The sequence below is a fragment of the Phallusia mammillata genome, chromosome 1 (assembly GCF_965637545.1).
Source record: "Phallusia mammillata chromosome 1, kaPhaMamm4.hap1.1, whole genome shotgun sequence".
NCBI lineage: Eukaryota > Metazoa > Chordata > Ascidiacea > Phlebobranchia > Ascidiidae > Phallusia > Phallusia mammillata.
The window spans coordinates 33,444,379-33,465,229 of NC_137252.1; the positions used below are offsets into that span (position 1 = coordinate 33,444,379).

Below are 20,851 nucleotides of genomic sequence, written 5' to 3' on the forward strand. Positions count from 1 at the left end.
TTATCAATCTCGTTCTAAACGAATCAAGAAATTGTCGCAGACCCCCGTTGAGAACAACTGAATTAAGTAACGTTAATGACGTGTTCCAACGTCACCTCTTCGATTGTTACGTCATCATCAGCTTTAATAGCGTGTCAAGCGGAATATTTGGTTGATGAATTTAGGAGCAGAAGTTTCCTTAATCTGTTTTTAAACAAGAATAATTACGTCTGCTTTTAAAGAATGGCCATTCTTTTTAGTTTGGAAAAGACACAACATATACAAACTAACAAAAAAACACTTTTTCATAAAATCTCTACGTTAAATATTAGGTCGATGCCATTTTCCTTACACCATGTTACGCATGACAAGTTTTTCCACATTTCGACCAATCAGCGCTCGAGAATCACGCGGCACTAGACGAAACAAATGAATTTTTTTTTTAGCTTTTTGTACAAGTATTTACAAAACCGCGCAACTATAACAGTATTTTAACATTTATTTTGTAAAGCCTTTCAATGAAAAAAGAATGTAAAAACAGCACATTGCAAAATTTTGTTTTGTCTACAGCTAACCTCATTTGTGACACAGAGTTTCCAAATGTCGCCATTTCATACTTCGTTAAAAGATTAAAATAAAATCGGTTTATAAGGTATCTATGGTTTAATCTGCCCAACACTGGTATAAGGCTGTTCAGTGACCCGTGCCTTAAGGTTGTTCTGTTGTTCCTCATCTTTAGGGGATTCACCGAAAACTTTCCTGAGGTGAAGCCATATTGCTTTTATTTCGCTAGTTCCTCTTTTTAGTTGCACGCAAAGTTTGGTGTTTTTACGCAATGCAGTCGAAAATAAAAGCTTAGGATAAATTAGTTTTCTTATGGTTAAATGTTAAAAATAAATGTCGAGAATATTAATTCTTTTGTAAAAAAACTGTTTCTTAACAATTGAATTGTGTTGTTTTCAATTTTAGTTTTATGTAACTTCAGTCAGATGTTTTAGGCTAATCATATTCACCAACTGTTGACTTCTACATTGTAAAGTGGCAGATCTGGGAAACCAAGTCTGGATCTGCCAAGTGGATTATTTTGCACTAAATGAAGCGGAATTTTGAAGGAAGATGTATTCCAAATACTGATGACCAAAATCAGGTTAAAACATTTTTTTATTTGTTGATTTGGATAATTCAGTTGCATTCACATCTGCAACATAGTCACCAATCATATTGACCCAGCATACAGAAAAAGTGCAATTTTGACATGTTGGAGGTAAAATGCAAATAACATGGGGCGCATATATACAGTGTTTTATAGACGTTGGCTTATCTGGCAAATTCTATTTGAATTTTGTTCTGTTTTTTTTTGTCGACTTTGCATTTGTGACACAAAAATAATAAGACTGTTTACTTTTACTGAACCACATATTTCATCAAAACTGAATAAAATCACACACATTAAACAACTCTAAAGTTACAACTAAACATAGGATTGATAGAAAATGTATAGTTATTTCCTGTTATAATCAAATTTCCAATGAATTTCTGGTATGATGTGTCACTTGTTATTCACCTCAGCTGAGACAGTGGAAAGTTTCACATTTTTTAACAATCTTGTTACAATTTTATTAACAAACCAATACATTGTTAAGCTGTTGTTTGTTATTACAGAATGCTTCTGCAAGTGAAGAACACTTGGCATCTACCAGCATCTCTAGCCAGCCATACAATCCACACCAACACTCTCCATTAAACTTCCACCTACCTCAAAACCCATACAACACTCCACATTCCAACCAAGCTGTTTCTCCACCCCAACAAACAGGTGCAAGGAATCAATTTGATGCTGCAGCTGTAAGAGGAAATATTTCACATTCTCATCAGTTTCGACATCAGGCATCATGGAACACTCCACCAACCTACTCCTATGCAAACCAGCAACACTATGTTGCAGTGAGACAAGCTCAAACTTGGACACAACCATGTCCAGCTCAACAATATCAATATCACCAGCATGAAAATACTCAGATGAATATCCAGCAAAACATTCCAGTTTATCCAAGTCACATTAGTACTCAGCAAAGTTACAATCCACATAGTATTGGACATCAGTATCTAAACCAGCCACCTTATTCACTAAATCCGGTTCCATCAGGAGTGCATGCTTATGTTGCCCCTATTCATCAAATAAATAACCAACAGTCTTATCATGCATCTTTATTTGGGGCAATCTCAAATGATAACAACCCGCATCTTAACTCTGCCCAACAATCTCAACCATCTACTGCTGGCCAACCTGCACAACAAGCTACGCAGCATTTTCAAGCAGGTAAGATTAAAAAAATAACGGATGATGTCAGTTTGCGCTTTTAAGGCATGGTTGGCCCTCCTGTTGTGACAAACCTGTTACAGCCTGAATCATATGTTGACAGGTATGACACTACAATTGCAGGGTACCAGCAGTTCAATGTACCCAGTACAAGCAATGCACCAACAAGTAGAAGGTATTTGACTCATTTGAGGGATTTATTTGTTTTTATCTGTATTTTGCATCTTTTAAATTTACACATGTGTTAGTTAGTTATTCAAAGTCCAAACGACCCAAATACTTCCCAAAATTTTGATTTGTGGTTTCTCGCAAACCCTGGATGCATTCTTACTACTTTGGTTGTATTTTTGTCTCTAAATCAAAGAAGCTTTTTGAAAATTATTACGCCAGTTTGGATAATTAAAAAATCAAAACAAATACTATTTATTTTTCAACATAATACTTCCATTTAGCCCGAACTTTAGAGCTGCCTCAAAGCATTAAGAGCCAATATGACACCACGAACAGAATTAACCATTACCATGCCAAGTAGTCTTGAAATTAGTTTTGGGCAACCTTTTGAAGCAGTTTGTTTTATCCCCTTGCCCCTGGTGTTTGTGTGTCTGATGAATAAAATCTGCTTGTAAGATAAAGTTAGCTGAATTTCACAGTGCTTTTAAGCTTATTTATGTATACAATCAGTAATGTTGCAATCGCCTGCAATTTTCCAAATTGTCACCATCGAACCTTAGATGGATGAAATCGACCTCATTGAAGAACCCTGAAAGCCTTGGAAAATTAAAAAATAATGCTACGAAACGAAGTCAAAGAGTAAATCCTCCTATTGTCATAAAAATTGGCGACACAACAGAATTTTCTGGGGACCATGGGTTGGAAAAGACTGCCCTATATGACCCAACAGTTCACATGCCTCTAAAATGGAAAAATTTAAAATAGTCCATGCTTCTACATTCAATATAATGGATAAATTGGCAAGGTGATATAAATTAGTAATTATCTGACCCCTACCTTGAAAGAAAGATTGTTTTTATCTGCATTTTTCCCCTTTTTGGTCTAATGCTAATTTGTTTCTTCATTCAAACAAACAGGTGCAAGGAACCAGTTTGATTCTCAGCAGTTTCGTCATCAGACGTTATGGAACACTCAACCAACCTCCTATGCAAACTATGCAAACCAACAACACTACGTTGCAGTAAGTCCTTTTCAATACACCCAAGCACTCGTGGAACCAATTACCATATCCTGTGCCACCAGAAATGCCGCATGGTATGGTTCCATTTTCTCAAAATATATATTTTTAGCTTCCAAACCAACAATCATGCTACCTATCTTCAATTAATACAAATCGGAATTACGCCTCACAAACTAACCCTGCTCAACAACCCCAAACGTCTATTGCTGCTATGTTATCAAATTGTCCCCAGCATGAAAGTCAACAAGCTCCACAGCACTTTACAGCAGGTAAGATTATGCATAATAACAAATAATGAAATTTATTGTTGTGTTTCTTTACTGTCTAAAAGCATTTAGTGGATGCACATGTTTAAATTAAAAGGATTAGACAATAGAACTACAATGTATAGGTGCCTAGCATGTGTACTGTGCTGTATTCAACTTCTTTTCTTCTTTAGTTTGGAAAAAATTACAAACATTGATCCAGAAAATTTCTGCACTTTTTGTAATGACTGTCACCCTAAAATATCAAGTTATTGTCTTTACTAAGGGTTGGCTATTGCCATCATGGCTTTATAAACACACCTTAGTAAACAACCTGTACAGGACAGAAATGACTGTTGCTTCATGCATGACCACACGAACCATCAGGCTTTGTTCTCGCTGGAATAGAGCTGTTAGCTGTTCAGTTATTTATATCACAATGACGTCTGTTACAAATATGGGGTGGCAGACATTACACATAATATTTGTCTATGGGGCAAAGCCAGACAGTGCCTCCCGCCAGGGTCATCCGCAACATGTGGAAAAGGAGATGATTGACTGGTTAACAAGCCAGCTCTGTGTGATAGGAAATAAAGTCTCCACACATACTTAAACGTTTTACCACAAAGTCCTTACAAACGCTATATTTTTTCCCCAAAAAATAGGTCGTTTGGTAATCGAACAGGAGTAAATATGAAAGGAGTATCTTTATTGCAATAAACTACAAAATATCTTTTATGTCGAGGTGTCAAGTGTTTTGTGCAAATAATTTGTTGTTTTTTGTTCTTGGCCATTTAATGCAAATGATATAAAGTAACGGAAGAAAGTTGCTAAAGGTTATCATGTGCATTTTTAGTTTTGGCATAAGTTTCATGTCTAAGACGTGAATTAAACTTGATAAACAGTATTTTGCTTTTCATATGTCAGGCAAAACGTTGTTGCTTAAAATACAGGTCAAAATATAAACTACACAAAAGTTACAATAAATGGTCATTTATCGGTCATTGTCAGCTGGACTGCTGCTTGACAAGAGGCCATTAAAGGTTAACTTGTAGGTTCGGCAAAACCCTGTAAGAACGATTTTACGTCACAAGTAATTTGTTTATTTTAGGACAAATAACCTAGAGAAACAATACATGAATTTTATACAAAATTTGCATTATGTTTCTATTGAACTGTAAAGAGTCCGTGCTAATAAAAAATGGGTCAAAAGGTCATTATGGGTCGTTCGGATTTTGCACGGCTAGAGATTACTTCAGGTCAGTATATGTTTTGCGAGATAAAGTTAAGTGAAGAACAAATTGATATATATTCCTTTGCTGCAAAATGGCTCCTTCAGTTTAAGTGTTTCTAATACTGTTAGTGTTTTCTATTCGCAGAGGTTGGAAGTATTTTCTGCCATTTGTTACTACTTTTGTAAATATATGACAGTATAATGATAAAAGAATTTTAACACTAATATGTCGTTGCGAATCTAAAAATAACCATAACAGTTTTGTAGCATAATCTATTACCATACACACATGTGTGGGGACCCATTCGTTTATGCATGCAAAAACAATCATGTGTGTAGCTCGAATGGTGTGTCGTGTAAATTGCTAAATGGGATAGTGAATATATAAAAAAGAAATTATTGAAAAACCACCTTTCTGGTTAATACATATTTCTGCTGCTTTTATTCTTGTATTTGTGATTTTTTTTCTAATCCTAAACTTTTTGCAACAAACTATCTATACAAGAAACCAACACATGATATAAAATAATCAAAGAAATTTAATTTGCTCTGTTTTATTCAGACCAAACTGTTGGAGACAAACAGAGTATTGATATGAGAGAAGCATCAGTTTCAGGTTCATCCGTAGTTGGGGTTCAAGGGAACGTGCATCAAGGAGATGTGCATCATAATTGTAAGTGCCTGTCATTACATATAAATTTAACAACACAATTTATAACTGGGCTTCATTATTTGAACCAGTTTTGTGGTGAGCACACATTGTAAGATAGTACTGTAGCAACTTCTAAATTGTAAAATTTTGTTCCAGCTGCCTTTTATTCAACTTAAATGGAATAAAACTCAATATAAATAGTATATGTCTTAATCATTTTGTATTTGACATATGTAATTATATCAAAAAAAACATTGATTTAGATTACAATACTTCTGGGAGGCCACATTTTGATCCAAAAGACAAAGGTAAAAATGTTTGTTTTTTCTTTTGTGCAATATCAAATTTGTATTGTTTACTCACCATTACAAAAAAAAGGAACATAGCTATAAATTTGTAGAAACAACTGACAGATCTTGTTTCCAAAACATCTGGATAAATTTAATGAGTAAACTTTTTATTATGGGTCCCCTACTAGAAGGGGACACATTGTTTTTGTCCGTATATTTTTTTTCTGTCTAACGCTGGATTGTGAGACGCGTTTGGTCATGAAAAAGTACTTTGAATTTATTCAAAATTACAGAGATGTTAGTTAATAATCCAAATTTGATCCCCCTGAAGTTTGACCCTGATTGACCCAGCGGTTCACCCACATGCCCCCAAAACGTAAATTTTTCAAAACGGTTGTAGTGACTAAAGTACAGCATCTTGGAGTTTTATGCTTTGTTGTTTGGTGCAATGTAAGGTTTTTTAAAGAAATTTGTTTTTCGGATTCGCCCATTTTCACCCCTTAAACCCCGAAATAATCGCTTTTAGTAATGCTGGCTTGTGAGGCGCGTTTGGTCAAGAAAGAGTGCTTTAAATTAATTAAAATTTACAAAGATGTTAGTTAATACCGTATTTTACGGACCATAAGGCGCAATCTAAATCATTTTTTTCCTCATAAATTGATCGTGCGCCTTATAAGCCGGTGCGCCTAATGTATGGATCAAGTAGTGCTTAATTGCCTAGGCTACACTCAAAACCAGTACCGATACTATCATTATATAAATAAACCACCGTCTTACACAAAAACTACGGTAAACGCAACTACCAACTGTGATATTCAGAGCTTTAAGAGCTTTATACGGGACTTTACTGAGCTTTATACGGTAACCCATACTCCTTAAAATACGTTGCGTTCTATAGTCCGGTGCGCCTTATGTATGAACAAAAAACTAATCAAAGCAATTTATTGACAGTGCGCCTTATAGTAGGGTGCGCTTTATGGTCCGTAAAATACGGTAATTCAAATTTGATCCTTCTGAAGTTTGACGCCGATTGGCCCAGCGGTTCACCCATAGGCCCCCAAAACGTAAATTTTTTAAAACAGCACTGACTAAAGTACAGCGTCTTGGAGTTTCATGCTTTGTTGTTTGGTGCAAAGTAAGGTTTTTTAAAGAATTTTGTTTCTTTTTTTCGGATTCGCCCATTTTTCACCCCTTAAACCCCGAAATAATCAGTACAGACAAATCCGGTTAATCGCATACCGGTTAATCGCATAATCCGTTTAATTGCATCGCAATTAAAAATCCCAAACCGTCGCCCATCGTTTGTTAAGAAAATCGTCCGGTTAAGCGCATACCGGTTTATCGCATAAACCGGATATTCGCATCGATTTTCAACAAAATATGCGATTAACCGGATTGATGATCTCTATGTGAAAGTCAAACAGACCGAGTTTTTCGAATAAAAAACGACGATATGATAGTAAAATGTAATGTACACGAAAAGACGTGGATGCATGTTTGCATTCTACACCAAATAACGCATCTAATTTCAACGTTGAAAATGACACGTCTCGACTATAAAATATTTTGGAAAAGTCATTAGGAGATTAAAACGGCGTTCAGTTTACCGCTGAGCGATAACAAGCAGTCGTTATCTCAAAGCAGTGCACATTGATCCTTTATTACTGGCTTATCTAATCGCCAATAATGATATAACAGGCGTTTAAAATTTAAATGAAGAGTTGAAATTTAAACAATGTTAAATGTAAAACAAATTTTTAAAAATGTTTTCTGTTATATTGTTCATGACCCGCCAAACACGCAATGGTTGTAAAAAATGTTAGATCGCAAGTAATCACACCGTGTTGTTTAGATTCACGTAATTGGTAACGTGCCAACGACTGACATATTTTATGTCTTCTATTCGTGACCTTGCGCAACTTATCAGGAAGAACACCGATTAAAAAAGGCATTTATTCCTCTAGTCTAGTACTTGTTGCTGCTTTAAATTTTTGAAGCAACGATTACACGTTGATCACGTGACAGTCACGCTAGTCCTGCAGCTGCAGTTTTGCTGCGTAAGCTAGAAAGTAGCGCCACAATCTGAGTCTTTAAAGTTTTGCTAAAATCAATTATTCTTTTTGTCAATTGTATAACGGGTTGTAATAGAAACTGCTGCAGCTCGCCTTGACGCTGTAGAATGTACCAAAGTTGTAAGTTTGACCCGGTTTCGGTGGTGTACTTTCGGGTTTGGGCCTGCTTACAAATATGCACCAAGCACTTTGCCGCTTAACGCGTTGGTTTGAACTAGAAAACGAAATAGGTTAGAAACAACAGGCCATTTTACGTGTATATGAAGCGAAACGCCTGGCACATTTATAACGGAAACCACCCAAAACAAGACTAAAACGTCATAAACCGTCTTCATAGGGAAGTTCCCAAATTTAAATGTTGGGCCCCTTGGCTACGATGCGATGTAACATATCTTTTCAAATAAACCTTACTGCAAGAGAAAGCTCAAATCAAGCGAACTGTGGCGTGCGCGCCAACCAAGTGTGTGTGTGTGTGTGCGTTTCTACTGTTTCTTCAACACACTTGGGCGATTGCACCATAGCCACGACAGTTAGGAAGCATGACGTCGTGCATTGCGCTGAGAGTAGCACTTTTTTCGATTCTCGGCAACAAAAGAGAGAAAATACTGCTCCGTTGCCATAGTTGAGCGTCACTGCAACTTTGTTTTAGCTGGGGAAGTGAAAGCAAGCACTTTCGTTAACGGCGTGTACTGTTTACATAGCAACCGGATTATCGCATAATCCGGTTAATCGCATCAAATACCCGTGGCAAATGGATGATGCGATTAACCGGATTCGTCTGTATTAGTTTTGAGGCAGAAATATAAGCCCTATGGTGCAGAAATATTTTTAAAAAATAACAATTGTTTAAGCAGGGTATTCATATAGTATTTAAAATTTTGCCAGTTACCTTTACAACCTATAATATGTGTACACTATCAGTCATAGATATAAGTCCCAAGGGAGGAATTCACTGGTTTATGATTAAGGCGGCAGAGCGGGAGTGCTCAGCTTGACGTCCGGACAGACGTTTTACGAGACAGTCGTTTGGGTGATTAGAAATCAGCTATTTTTTTGTGCAGGAATGCTGTGACGTTTTATTGAGTTATCACGCGCATTTTCAGTTTTGGAGAAGTTTTTACACCTAAGACGTAATTTAAACTTGATAAACGTATTTCGATTTCGTTTATGTCAGGCAAAACGTCGTAGACCCAACATAAATATGAAAAAATAAACTAAACTTTTTCGAACGCCGCGATAAATGGTCTTTAAATTCTCGTTGTCAGCTTGGCCGTCGCATAAACACGGGTCACTAAAGGTTAACTTGTAGGGATTACAACACAGTTAAGAATTTTTCGTCATAACGTATCTTCTTTATTTTTGACAAATCAATTCAAAAATCAGTTCTTAAGTGATGTATAAATTAGGCTGAACGGCATTGTTAAACACTAAGGACTGCATGCTGTTAAAAACAGTGTCAAAAGGTCATTAAACAGTCGTTTTTGCGAAACAAATTTAAGTGAAAAACAAGTTGTTTTGTATTCCTTTGTAGCAAATGACTTTTTATATAGTGTCTAATAAAACAGTTAAGGCTATATAGGAAAATTTGTGTTTAAAAACTGAACTTAAATGACAATATCAAGGTCACAGCAAGAGATTAAATTGAAAGTATTTTCTCCGTTCTTTTTTCACCGATTTTAATTATATGACAATAAAGATGCAAAAAGAATATGGACAAAAACTTTAAAAGTTAAGTTAATTCTTTGTGAAAAATTTGTCCTTAGGAATATAAAAATAACCGCAACATAGGTTTATCGTAAATCTGCATAAACAAGCGTGTGAGGACCCATTAGTTTTTGCTTTCAAAAACAATCATACACATAGATACAATTGTGTATAGTATAGTATAGTAAAATGGTAAATATCGTATAGAATATATAAAATTGAAGTATATCAGAAAACCACTTTTCTAGTTAAACAATTCTTTTGTAAATACTTTTTAAACTAGAAAGGTGACATTTCTATATGCATGCAGTTCTGTTTACATATTAACTTTTCTATATGCATGTAGCTAGTAGTTCCATTTACTACACTTGACAAGTTTTTTTCCAAGAACTGTTGAACCTAAAAAATATTTTGGTGTAATGTGGTGAAAATGGGCAAATCCAACTAAATATTAAATCACTGAACATACTTTTTAAAGCACCAACCTCTTTAAGTATTTAACTCCCAGATCACTTACTTAATTATAGCCGTTCTGTAAATTTTACGTTTCAGTTGGTTAATTGCTGGGTCATCTGGTGTAGTTGCGTACACAAATTTACATGTGTGTAAATTTGAATAAGTTTGAACCACTCTATTCTGACCAAATGGTTGAAACAAACTAGACAAAAAAGATATATATATATATATATATATATATGGACAACATGAGTCCCCTTCAGGGAAGGAGATAACTAGAGATGTACCGAATATTCGGTTTGCCGAATTTTTCGACCGGATCAGCCACTATTGCAAAGATTCGGTTTCGGCCGAATAATAATTTGGTGCGATTCGGCAGAAACTGAATCTCTGATGAACACACATTTAAAACGTTAAGCGTGTCTTTTCTGCTTAGTAACAAAGACAATCATGTCAATCATTATATTTTTAACACATCATCGTTTTTACCACTGCAGACAAAAAAATCAGTAATTCATTGTCGGCTTAATTGGCAATCATGCTTGAGGCAATGTTAAACTCCACAGAACTAAAATTAGGAACGAAGGACAACTATTCTGCATTAATTGCTTGGTATATAGACTTGTGTTATCAAACGCATACGGTAGGACTTCATGTGACGTCATGAATGATTTGGTTGATTCGGCCAAATTTATTCGGCATAACCGCCGAATATTCGATTTCGGCAGAATCAATCAATTTTGCTGATTCAGTACATTACTATTAATAACCAGCACCAATTACAATCAACCATTTAAGTAAGATCCCAACAAAAGTGTCACTTGGCACTGGCATTAACATGTTGTTTTACATAATAGCATGATTCACATGCATTTTCATTTCAGTTGCTGCTATTAAAAAGCTCCAGGAGGAGCATACAAAAGGCTTACCAGAAAGCGTGGTGCTTTATGATGAAAAACTGAAACCAAACCAACTACCTGATGTACATCCAGGAATGCATGAATATGAGGCATATCGGGGACTATGGTGTCCTGTGGGAACAGAGGAATTCATACCATCCACTACAGAGAAACTGTCCTCCACTGCAAATCAACAGACTGTTACCTTCAATACAATTTTAAATCTAACCTCCAAAAAAAGGTTTATTGCATTAGTTGGCCCACCTGGCTCAGGGAAAACTACTCTTTCTAAACAATTGGCAAAGTTAACTCAACCAAATCAATCTGTTAAGTTTCATCTTAGATTCATGGACCTAAACTATAATCAGCCTTTAACATGCAAACAACTTTTTGTTGACTGTCTTTGTCCTGGATTGGATAATGAAACAAAAGAAAAAGCATTTCAATGGATGGTAGAAAACCAAGATAAGTGTGTTTTTGTGTTTGATGGCTATGACCAGGCATTGTGGACGCTTGAAAATGTGACACCAGTAAATGCTTCTTATGATACATCTTTGCCAATTGATCAGCTAGTAGCCAATCTTTGTTGCAAGAAGATTTTTAAAGATTCTTTGCTAATTTTTACATCACGTCCCCACAAAATTCTTAAACTCCCGTCACACCTTCGTCCAGATGTGACAGTTCATGTTGATGACCTTTCAACTGAAGACATGGAAAAGCTGTTCCGTGCTTTTGCAGGGAAAAAGGGAGATGAATTGTGGGAATTAATTTCCACCAAAACCCCGCAACTGTTTAGTCTTTGTCACAATCCTTTGTTACTGCAATTTATCGTTTTTGCTGTTTTGGATCAAGGTTTAAACAAAGTAAAAACAGTCACAGAGGTTTTTCAAATTGTTTTAGAGCAACTGAGATACTCTGACCATGCACGCAACATGAATATTACCAATTTATGTAAACCACTTGGTAAAATGGCATATGAAGGAATGCTGCAGAAAACAGTTGTATTTACCCAAGGAAGTCTTGGGAGTCTTAAAGCCACCATTGTCCAAGACATCATCATTGCCTTTGCTCGTAAAATTGGCATTCCGAATCAACGACTATTTGATGGTGACCAACTATTTTACTTTCTGCATCAAATGTTGCAGGAGATGTTTGCGGCCAAGTACATACGTGAGTTCATGCCAGATGAAGAATTTCACAACATAATCCCTGAGGTGGCAAAGGGAGGCCATTGGTCGATGGTTCGACGATTTTTATGCGGCCTTCTGCTGGGAAACAAAGGCAAAAAAAGTAAGTCTTTAATTGAATGGAATAGTTCATTATACTGAGATGAGCACTCCTCAGTTAACCAATAATCACTCCAAAGTCTTTGGTAATGAATTATCTCATTGATATGTGCTTATATGATATCTTAACAGATTTACAATCACTATCGTGTGACCCTGCTCCACCAATAGTTCAGCTCTCAGCAAAACCTACAACCATGCAAGGTATGAACAACTAAACATGAGCAGTAGCAGTGGAACAAATTTAAATTTGACTTTGTTAGCAGACTTATGACATTAGAAGTATCAAAGCTAGCTATTTAAAGCGCCTCAAGTGGTCTAACTTTTAACTATTAGCTAATTGGGGTTAAATTTTACAGGACTGTAGTTTGAGTTAGTGTTGATTGTTGCTTTATCAGTTTTGATGTGGGGTCCCATTAAAGTTCTCAGAACATGCCATTTTGAGGTGTTTATTGATATATTTTATCATGCAGTTGCACCATTTACCCCATTAACCCCTAAATGGCTAAATTTGGGCTTTTTTGTCCCCCTGTTTAAACTTGTTGCCCCAAGACTTATCATAGTTATCCCATAACATGCATTATTTACAACTTTGCATGTTTCATGCCCCAAGTGTAGGGAAAATACATATGTTTTGGAAAACGTTTAATGCACATTGACAGGTGTCACTCAACAAATGAATGGTGCCAACAGATTCTGTCCAGCAGATGCAATGTGTAAACAAGTAGCAGTTATTGTGACTAGTTTGTAAATCATTTCATTATGAGGCCCATTTCCTGAAAGGGATGTATCTTGATTTCACTCATTTTTTTTCTTTTTTCGGCCAAAGTTTGTTCATGCACTTTTGGCATGAAATCTTTGGTGGATTCGGATGAAACTTTCACAGATGCGGATGTGCCTACTTTATCTACTTACTTGATAAGTCAAGTATTTGCCCCACTGGACCCCAAAGTGTAAAACACGTTTGTATGTTGCTTCACCACAAATCAAAGATTTCTGTGATGTGATAGTATAATAAAGCAACAGAACATATGGTACTTGTGTTTGTTTCTTGGTGGACATTTTTGCACATGTCAAAAGAGGGGTATTAACAGCTGTATGATGTCAGAAGTGTTATTAAATGTGGCTTATAACACCTCTAGTGCTCAGAATTTAGTTCATTGTAGTTTCATGTTTTATACTCTTGGGTGTAGAACTTTATCAATTGCCCCACTAACCCCTTAAAATGTGAGTTTTTTTAAACAGTGTCAAAATTAAATGAAATTTGGACAGCTTGTAGAATTTGTCATTTATAAATGTCGATGGTTGATTTTTACCCTGTACCCTCAATATTTACCCCTCTAGCTCTCTAAAATGGGTGAATATTTTAAACAATGTCTGAGTTAGATGAAATTTTGACAGTTTATAGAGTGTGCTATTCATAGTTGTCGATTGTTGTGTTTTACCCTGTCGCCCTAACATTTACCCCACTGGCCCCCTAAATGAGCTTAATTTTTAAACAATGTTTGACATGAATAAACTGTAGACAGTTTGTAGAGTGTGTCTTTTATAGGTGTCTATTGGTGTGTTCAACCCTGTAGCCCTATCATTTACCCCCATAGCCCCTTACAATTGTGTGCAATTCACAATCAATAGAAGCTGATTCTTAGACAGAGAAACCTTCAAAAATGTCTGAATGGACTAGAAAATTTCAAAAGTTTGGACTTCACTAAGCATATTTATTTATGCTCAGTATCATTGAAAAATATTTATGTGTAAGTTGTTTTTTGCCTTTGGTCATGTATTAATTGCTGTGTTTACTATTATATCTAAACACTTACCTGGCTATTATTCAAAAAACCAAAATTTGGACTGTTTTCATGACATTAGTCTTTCTTAGGCCCGACATTACTCACCCCTGAAATTAGCTAAACTGTTTTTTCAAATGTCATTTTATATTGCTTTTGACTCTTTAGCTCCTCCAGTTATTTCTCAAATTGGTTTCATCAGTTCCATTTTTTTCTGTGGGCCTTGTCTTTCCATCCCCACTTTAATTTTGGAATAATGATTGAAATGTTTTCAATCTCACTCATTACTCCCATAGATTTGTCACTTTGATTTGCTTCCAAATCTGTCAACATAAGGTTTATTTTGAGAAGTTAAAACCGGTGCCAATTTGTTTATAGGATTTTTCCCTATCCGAAATTTTGAGCAATTTCAACATCAGTTACCACGGAACAATCACCCCACCTCCCCTTATACAAATCAGCTCCACTATGTTGCAGTAAATCCAGCTCATAATGGAGAGCAGTTATATGTCAATCAACAACGCTTTGACCATCAGCATGGAAATGTTCAGATGAATAATCAGCCAATCTTTTCAAATATTCCAAGTCACATTAGGCAGTTTTACGATCCACATTATTTATACCAGCTACCTTATCCAGGAAATCTAGCCCCATCTGGAATGCACCATGGTGTTGCTCCTTTTCATCAGAACAATCACCAACAATCATATCACCTGCCATACACTAACCCGGCCCAACCCCAAACATCTGCTCCTCCATGGCCTGCACAGCCAGCAACAACATGGAACTATTTCTATGAAGTTGAACAAGTTCCATGGCAATTTCAAGCAAGTAAGAGTGTAACAAATAACATATGATGACACTTTTGGTTGTGTTCTTAAGCTTTTTAAACCATTCAGTAGGTGTACATGCATTCATTTGATTGAGCTAATCATCTACAGAAAATATGTATCAAATGGGTTAAATTAATAAAGCATTGTACAGCAAAGCAAGCTTTTAACAACACTTACATGCACATGCAGGCCCCACAAGAGGGGGGTGCAGTCCGTACGCATGTTTTTCTTCTCTCCAGGGCCCTGGGTACATGACAAAATAAGTCAAACACCGTCAACTTGTGCAATGTCAGTTGATACAACCAAAGTGGCTTGGTTTTAGCTTGTATATCACTGAAAGTGTGAAATAAATTGACAAAAATCGTACTTCCATAAACTGGCATGAAATTTTAACTAGTTTTTCATTATACTGACACCCTACTTGCGGTATGCCATAAAACACCGTTTACTTCTGAAGGGCAGTCGGTGCCACTGAAGTCATTTTTCCATTACGGCGGAAAACAGTTGGCAAATTATATATGCGACCTGCCCCACATTGCCACAGAACTTTAATTTAGTCCCTATCTTATTCAGACCTTCCTATCACTCTACTTTGTACACGCTGTTCGATACCAAGCGTTTTCCTCCTTTATTCTGACACCTATATTTTATTATCCCAGCCAGTCAGACATCATTTATAGTCGCGTTCCAGGTTTTTGCCAAGAAATAACATGTTTTTGTTTTTAGCAGGCAAGATTGAAATGTTTCGCAAAGAGCTTATCGAGTACATGACAACTTACCTGGATGGACATCTTTTGATAGGTAAGAGTATGTGTTTGGTTTATTTGTTACCGCATCTATGTCCAAATAGCTCCTATGTACATCTTTTTACAAAGATAACATTTTGTTTATGGGAGTTTTTGCAAAAAAGAGCGGTAGTCGGCCCACCCTGCTAATGAACGCTTTTAAGACAAAACACATTTAAGAACAATTTTTCACATTTAAGAACAAATTTAAATTCAATTTAGAAACACACAACTTGAGTTGTGTACAAATTAGGCAAACGTTATTTTTGCACAAGGACTACGTCCTGCTGAAAAGCGTGTCGATGAGATGCTACTTCAGGTCAATGGTGAACGTTTGTGAAACAGAACAAATTGAAGAACGATTTGTTACATATACCTTTGCTGCAAAATATCTTCGTAATTTGTCAGTGTCGGTTATACTGGCTGGGTTTTGTGAGAAAAAAATTAACGGTTCAAAAACTGGCCTTTGACAGCTATCTCGAGGTCAAAGCTATAGATTGGATTGGGAGATTTGTTTCTCGTTCTTTTTATAATTTCATATTTAAATTGAAAATAAATGACTATATAATGTAAAAGGAATACAAACAGAACCTTTTGAAGTGTGGATTGATACTTTTCACTAATTTGTACTCAAGAATTTAAAAAAATCGCAGGCCACCTTTCTAGTATTTTAAGGTTTTTACAAAAAAGGAGATGGACGGCCTAACGTGATAATGAGCGCATCGTAAACAGCAAAGCGTTGTTTTCGTAGCGATATTTAACAATGCAAAGTACCAACATATAAGATGGTGTAATTCGAAACTAAACAAGCCTTTTTTATCTTAAATTTACTCTGAAAATAATAAATTATAATCATTGGCACCGCTAGCGAAAGTTTGCAAAAACTTTGCTACTGTAATTGTCTCATTACTTATGACATAAAAAATTCTGTATTGCGTCATAATCACCACATTGTGTTTGTGGAATATTTTACTCACTTAGTGAATTTGTAGATCAGAAGCCATTAAAAGTTTTGGAGGAAGGGCGCATTAAATTTGCTCTCGTGTTTAGATGCTAAATTTGTAATTTCTGACTGCTGATAGTTTGTAATGTTATTCAAAGTTAGTAAGATGAAAAGTTCTGCAAATAAACAGGTAGGCAGACTTTATTCAAACTTACTAATACAGTATACATAACGTATAAAGGTGGTCCTTGTTAATTTTCGCTTGCAGAAAAAACGCAGAGGCCTCAGTCGTAATTTTCGTTAACATTCCTGGTGTTGATATTAAATTTATGAAATTTTTTGAAATGGTTTTATGGTCAACCCGAAATCCCAAACTTAGTTCCAGCCGCCCTGCTTTATTGTATACAACCCAAAACAACTATTTGTTTTTCCTTTGTATTTTATTAGATCTGCTGACGGACTTGCAAGAATGCTCAGATGATGAAAAGGATTTTCTTGCAAGTAATCTTCCTGTGAAGTTTGATTTCAACGGAATTCCCATCTCATCGAGTGCAGCGCACGCCGTGGCTGAAATCCTCCCAAGGTTGAATCGAACTGTTGAGTTGCTGGATCTTTACGACTGCAACCTGAACTCAGACGCACTGAGGGTGATTTGTGGAGGAATCAGTAAAATGAAACACGGGGTTTGTTATGATTGTGATTTTGTTTCATAAGAATATTTTTTATAATAATTACAAAACCTGAAATTAAATAAATGACGACACAACTACGTCACTCATCACGTGACAGTTAATTTGTTCAGTTAGTATTTGCGACAAATAATCATCAAATCTTGTGCAGATGGAAGAACTTTGGCTGAGTGGCAATAAGTTCGGAAATCCCGGAGTTGAAATAATTTCCGCTTCCGGTTGTTTGAGGAAAGTTGAGTGGTTGTATCTGGAGGATTGCGGGATTTCTGATGATGGGAAACGGAATTTACGCAGAGAACTGGAAAGACCCGGACTTCCCGTAAGATTGTTTGTTCGATTTATAGATAAACATTTTCCAATACAAAATCACCTGTGAATAAAATAGTGACGTAAATATGATTACGTCATAGGCTGGTGACGTCACTCTCTCAGCAAGCCTGACCTTTGTGTGATTCTACTTGTGTTGTTTACAAAGATTTCAGCTGAATGTTTTTTTGTGTTTCTTGCAGCGGTCAACTGTTGATTTCTATGAAGATTCCGATGAAGAAAACGAATTTTCCGACAGCGATGAAGAATTTTCTGATAAAAGTTAAACTTCGACTTCAAACTTTTTCTTCAACACAATTTTTACAAACTTTCACAACTTTGTCGTTTGCTTTCGTTTTCTGATTTGTGATTCTCGTGCTAATAAAAAATAAAGAAAACAAATTTTTGAATAAGGTTTTAGTCACAAACTTATTTAATAAAATTAAATAAAAAACAAACATAAATTGCTGCAAAATTTTAAAACCAGCAAAATTTTCTAAACTGCATCGTTACCATGATAATAAAATTCACACCTATTCATGTAAATTAGGAAAATAGAAATACGATTGTCTTGCGGAACTTGGTGTTTGGTAAGTTTGGATTTCTTGGGTTTTTCAAAGTTATTAAATTTGTTTTCATTTCTGTTTTTATCTACCTGATGTGTAATATAATTATGTTTTTTATGTACATGTGCTGGCTCCAGGGCTGTCACTCATTGGGGTTATTTCTGAAGATCTTTGGATTTCAATTGTGATCTTTGGATATTAGGAAATCCCTTTGATAAGTTTTTTAATGTTATGCGTCAAATAAGTCTAAACGTAAAATTTGTAAATAAATGGGCCTAGCGTGCTATGAAGTATATGATATTTTAAGTTTCAGTTGGAATGAAAATATTTAGATCATGGTGATTGACAGAAAACAAACGAAGATAACAACTAGCTATTTGCAAACAAAGCAGCAATGACATTATGAAAAAAGTCACATTTAGTGTAGACTCTGAACGGCCGACCTGCAAGGCTGAGCCTCACAAAGGGTTTGTCACGTTGAAACACGCCTCGCCCTTTCCCACACAAATCACACTTCCCGAAACACGTGTACTAATCCACAGCAACAATAGCGGCAACAACCACAACGTCGTACACAATCAGGAACGGACAGAAACAGGGTTGAGAACGAAACGGGAACGGTTTTCTAAACAAGAAAACGAAACACATTGACATATGTCAACGCACAAAAATGCCAATGACTAACTTACCAACTATTTTGCGACACAGGTCAACAGGTACAGTACACGTATCAACAGTTGCAAGACGATGAAACAATCGCTGCAATCACTATAGGAAAATACAGCATGCCATAAGTCACACATAAAGCCATGAATTAATTTAGGTCACAAATCGAATTAAACACTCACCGACAATCACGGTAAACAGCCTTCACTTGAAGATTAATTAGTCAGTCGTCACAATATTTAATTTAGCCTTATTCGTCTCTAAAAATGCAACACAAACGAATTTACTTAATGCAGTAATAAATCACCTTACTCGACCACGTTGTACAGTAAATGAACTAATCATTGCAACATACAGACAAAGGCCTTCTAATTTTACTGTTACGCACATGGCGATTGTAACGTCATCGCAGGGGAATAATGAGACAAGTTAATCATGCGTAACTGAACGTGGAGATGTAACATTTAGATAACTTCTAAACTTGAAAATAAAAACATGCAACACTTTGCAGTTCAAACTTGATTTTTGTTTAATTTAATGAGCACAGCCGCTGTAATCGTTCGTCTGTTGTAAATTTAATGTCAAATAAATGCTCCTGCTTTCAACAAATCTATAAATTACAATTACACATCGTAGGAGGAAAAATGAGGATTAAACGATGTATGTACCCTGATGGGAAGGAAAGCGTTACTAGTTTGGTTAAGAAATACAATCATGCCAGGATACTGACTGATAAATTGATAATACTTCTATGAAATCGATACAACACAGTAGAACAAACGATACTTTATGTCACTGATGTAGACAAATTCGGTAAAAAAGTTGGGATTATTTGCAAACCGACCAAAACTACTGATGTTAAATTGCGACGCCATGAAATCTACGCTTACGTGGCTCTCCTGGACCGGTGGTATATTTTCAACCATGATCATAGGAGCCTTCAGTTCCTGACACTGCGAGAAAAATATCCACAGACTCAAATGAAGATGGGCGTTTTCAAACACTGACTTTATTTGAAACCAAATTCTAGAGAGCTTGCAAAATATAATGTTCAAGAACTATAACTGGAGATTTTGCGCAAAATCCTTTTCGAGAAACACAAAAACATTATCGTTATGCTGATAAATGGAAAAGCTATTGTTAACAAACCCTTTATCAAGCAACCAAATCGTAATTAAAACAGATTATGAAAAAGAACTGCTCTAGGAAGGGAAAATCGTGTTCAAAATTTCTAACAGTGTTTAATCCACTTGATATTGGTAGCTTGTTTAACTCACGTGAGTGAAACTTGTTACTAAACTCATTATATTTGTTTTTATATGACATTTTACTTTTGTCCGTGAAGGACATTGCGATTTTTCGTTTAATTAGGTGCAAAGTTGATGAGATTTGTCAACCTGTAATTTGTTGGTGAGTTTGTGACATTTGCGTCTGTTCTGTGCGAGTTGAGCGATCTTGTCTTCGTATCTCTTCACTGCGCTCTCCGTTTCTTTCTTCCACCTGAAATGCACACAAACAAGCGTCGATTTGATGTGTTTGAAAGCAGATCATCTTTCCCCAACTGCTGACGTTAAACCGATCAATTCGTTGGCGGCGCTTTCGAGTTGAGGCGCGTCTTACTCTGCACTAAAGAGCCATTACTGGATGATCCAGTAAGCAATAACTGTTAAATATTGAGCAATAATGACTTGATATTATACAACATGTTCTCATACTGCACAATAGTCGTTTAATGGTGAGTCTTACTGATTCGAAATTACGCAACAATCATCTTATTCTGTGCATTATCGAATTAATGTTGAGCAATAATAGATGGTTATTGCGCAATCCAGAACCCAAACTACCTGGCATTGATCCTATACTGGTCAGCTAATATATTATGAAGTTGACGGACACTGTTGCGGTTTGTATCATCCACGCTCTTCAACCGACATTGCAGTTGCTTCT

General features: G+C 36.0%; 1 protein-coding gene and 1 long non-coding RNA gene across 9 annotated transcripts; one reads left to right on the forward strand and one right to left on the reverse strand.

Moving 5' to 3' along the window:
* The first annotated feature begins 953 nt into the window (after positions 1-953).
* LOC145230609 (uncharacterized) lies at positions 954-18,524 on the forward strand. Of its 5 annotated transcripts, none has more exons than XM_080096083.1 (14): positions 954-1,126; positions 1,642-2,299; positions 2,403-2,474; positions 3,388-3,491; positions 3,601-3,760; positions 5,533-5,643; positions 5,886-5,930; positions 11,029-12,333; positions 12,462-12,533; positions 14,495-14,947; positions 15,676-15,750; positions 17,125-17,360; positions 17,518-17,685; positions 17,876-18,524. In XM_080096083.1, the coding sequence occupies exons 1-14, from the start codon at positions 1,073-1,075 to the stop codon at positions 17,957-17,959; spliced, it is 3,597 nt and encodes a 1,198-aa protein (XP_079952209.1). In that variant the 5' UTR covers positions 954-1,072; the 3' UTR covers positions 17,960-18,524. The 5 variants fall into 5 exon arrangements, with proteins under 5 accessions (XP_079952209.1, XP_079952216.1, XP_079952222.1 ...); XM_080096090.1 differs by having other exon boundaries at positions 15,679-15,750; XM_080096096.1 differs by having other exon boundaries at positions 14,756-14,947.
* On the reverse strand, positions 17,673-19,365 carry LOC145230740 (uncharacterized). Of its 4 annotated transcripts, none has more exons than XR_013860752.1 (4): positions 18,928-19,365; positions 18,682-18,863; positions 17,809-17,945; positions 17,673-17,736 (listed from the first exon to the last, which is right to left on the reverse strand). It is a non-coding gene; the product is annotated as an uncharacterized LOC145230740 (long non-coding RNA). The 4 variants fall into 4 exon arrangements; XR_013860746.1 differs by having other exon boundaries at positions 17,809-18,050; XR_013860747.1 differs by having other exon boundaries at positions 18,655-18,863.
* Positions 19,366-20,851: the final 1,486 nt, after the last annotated feature.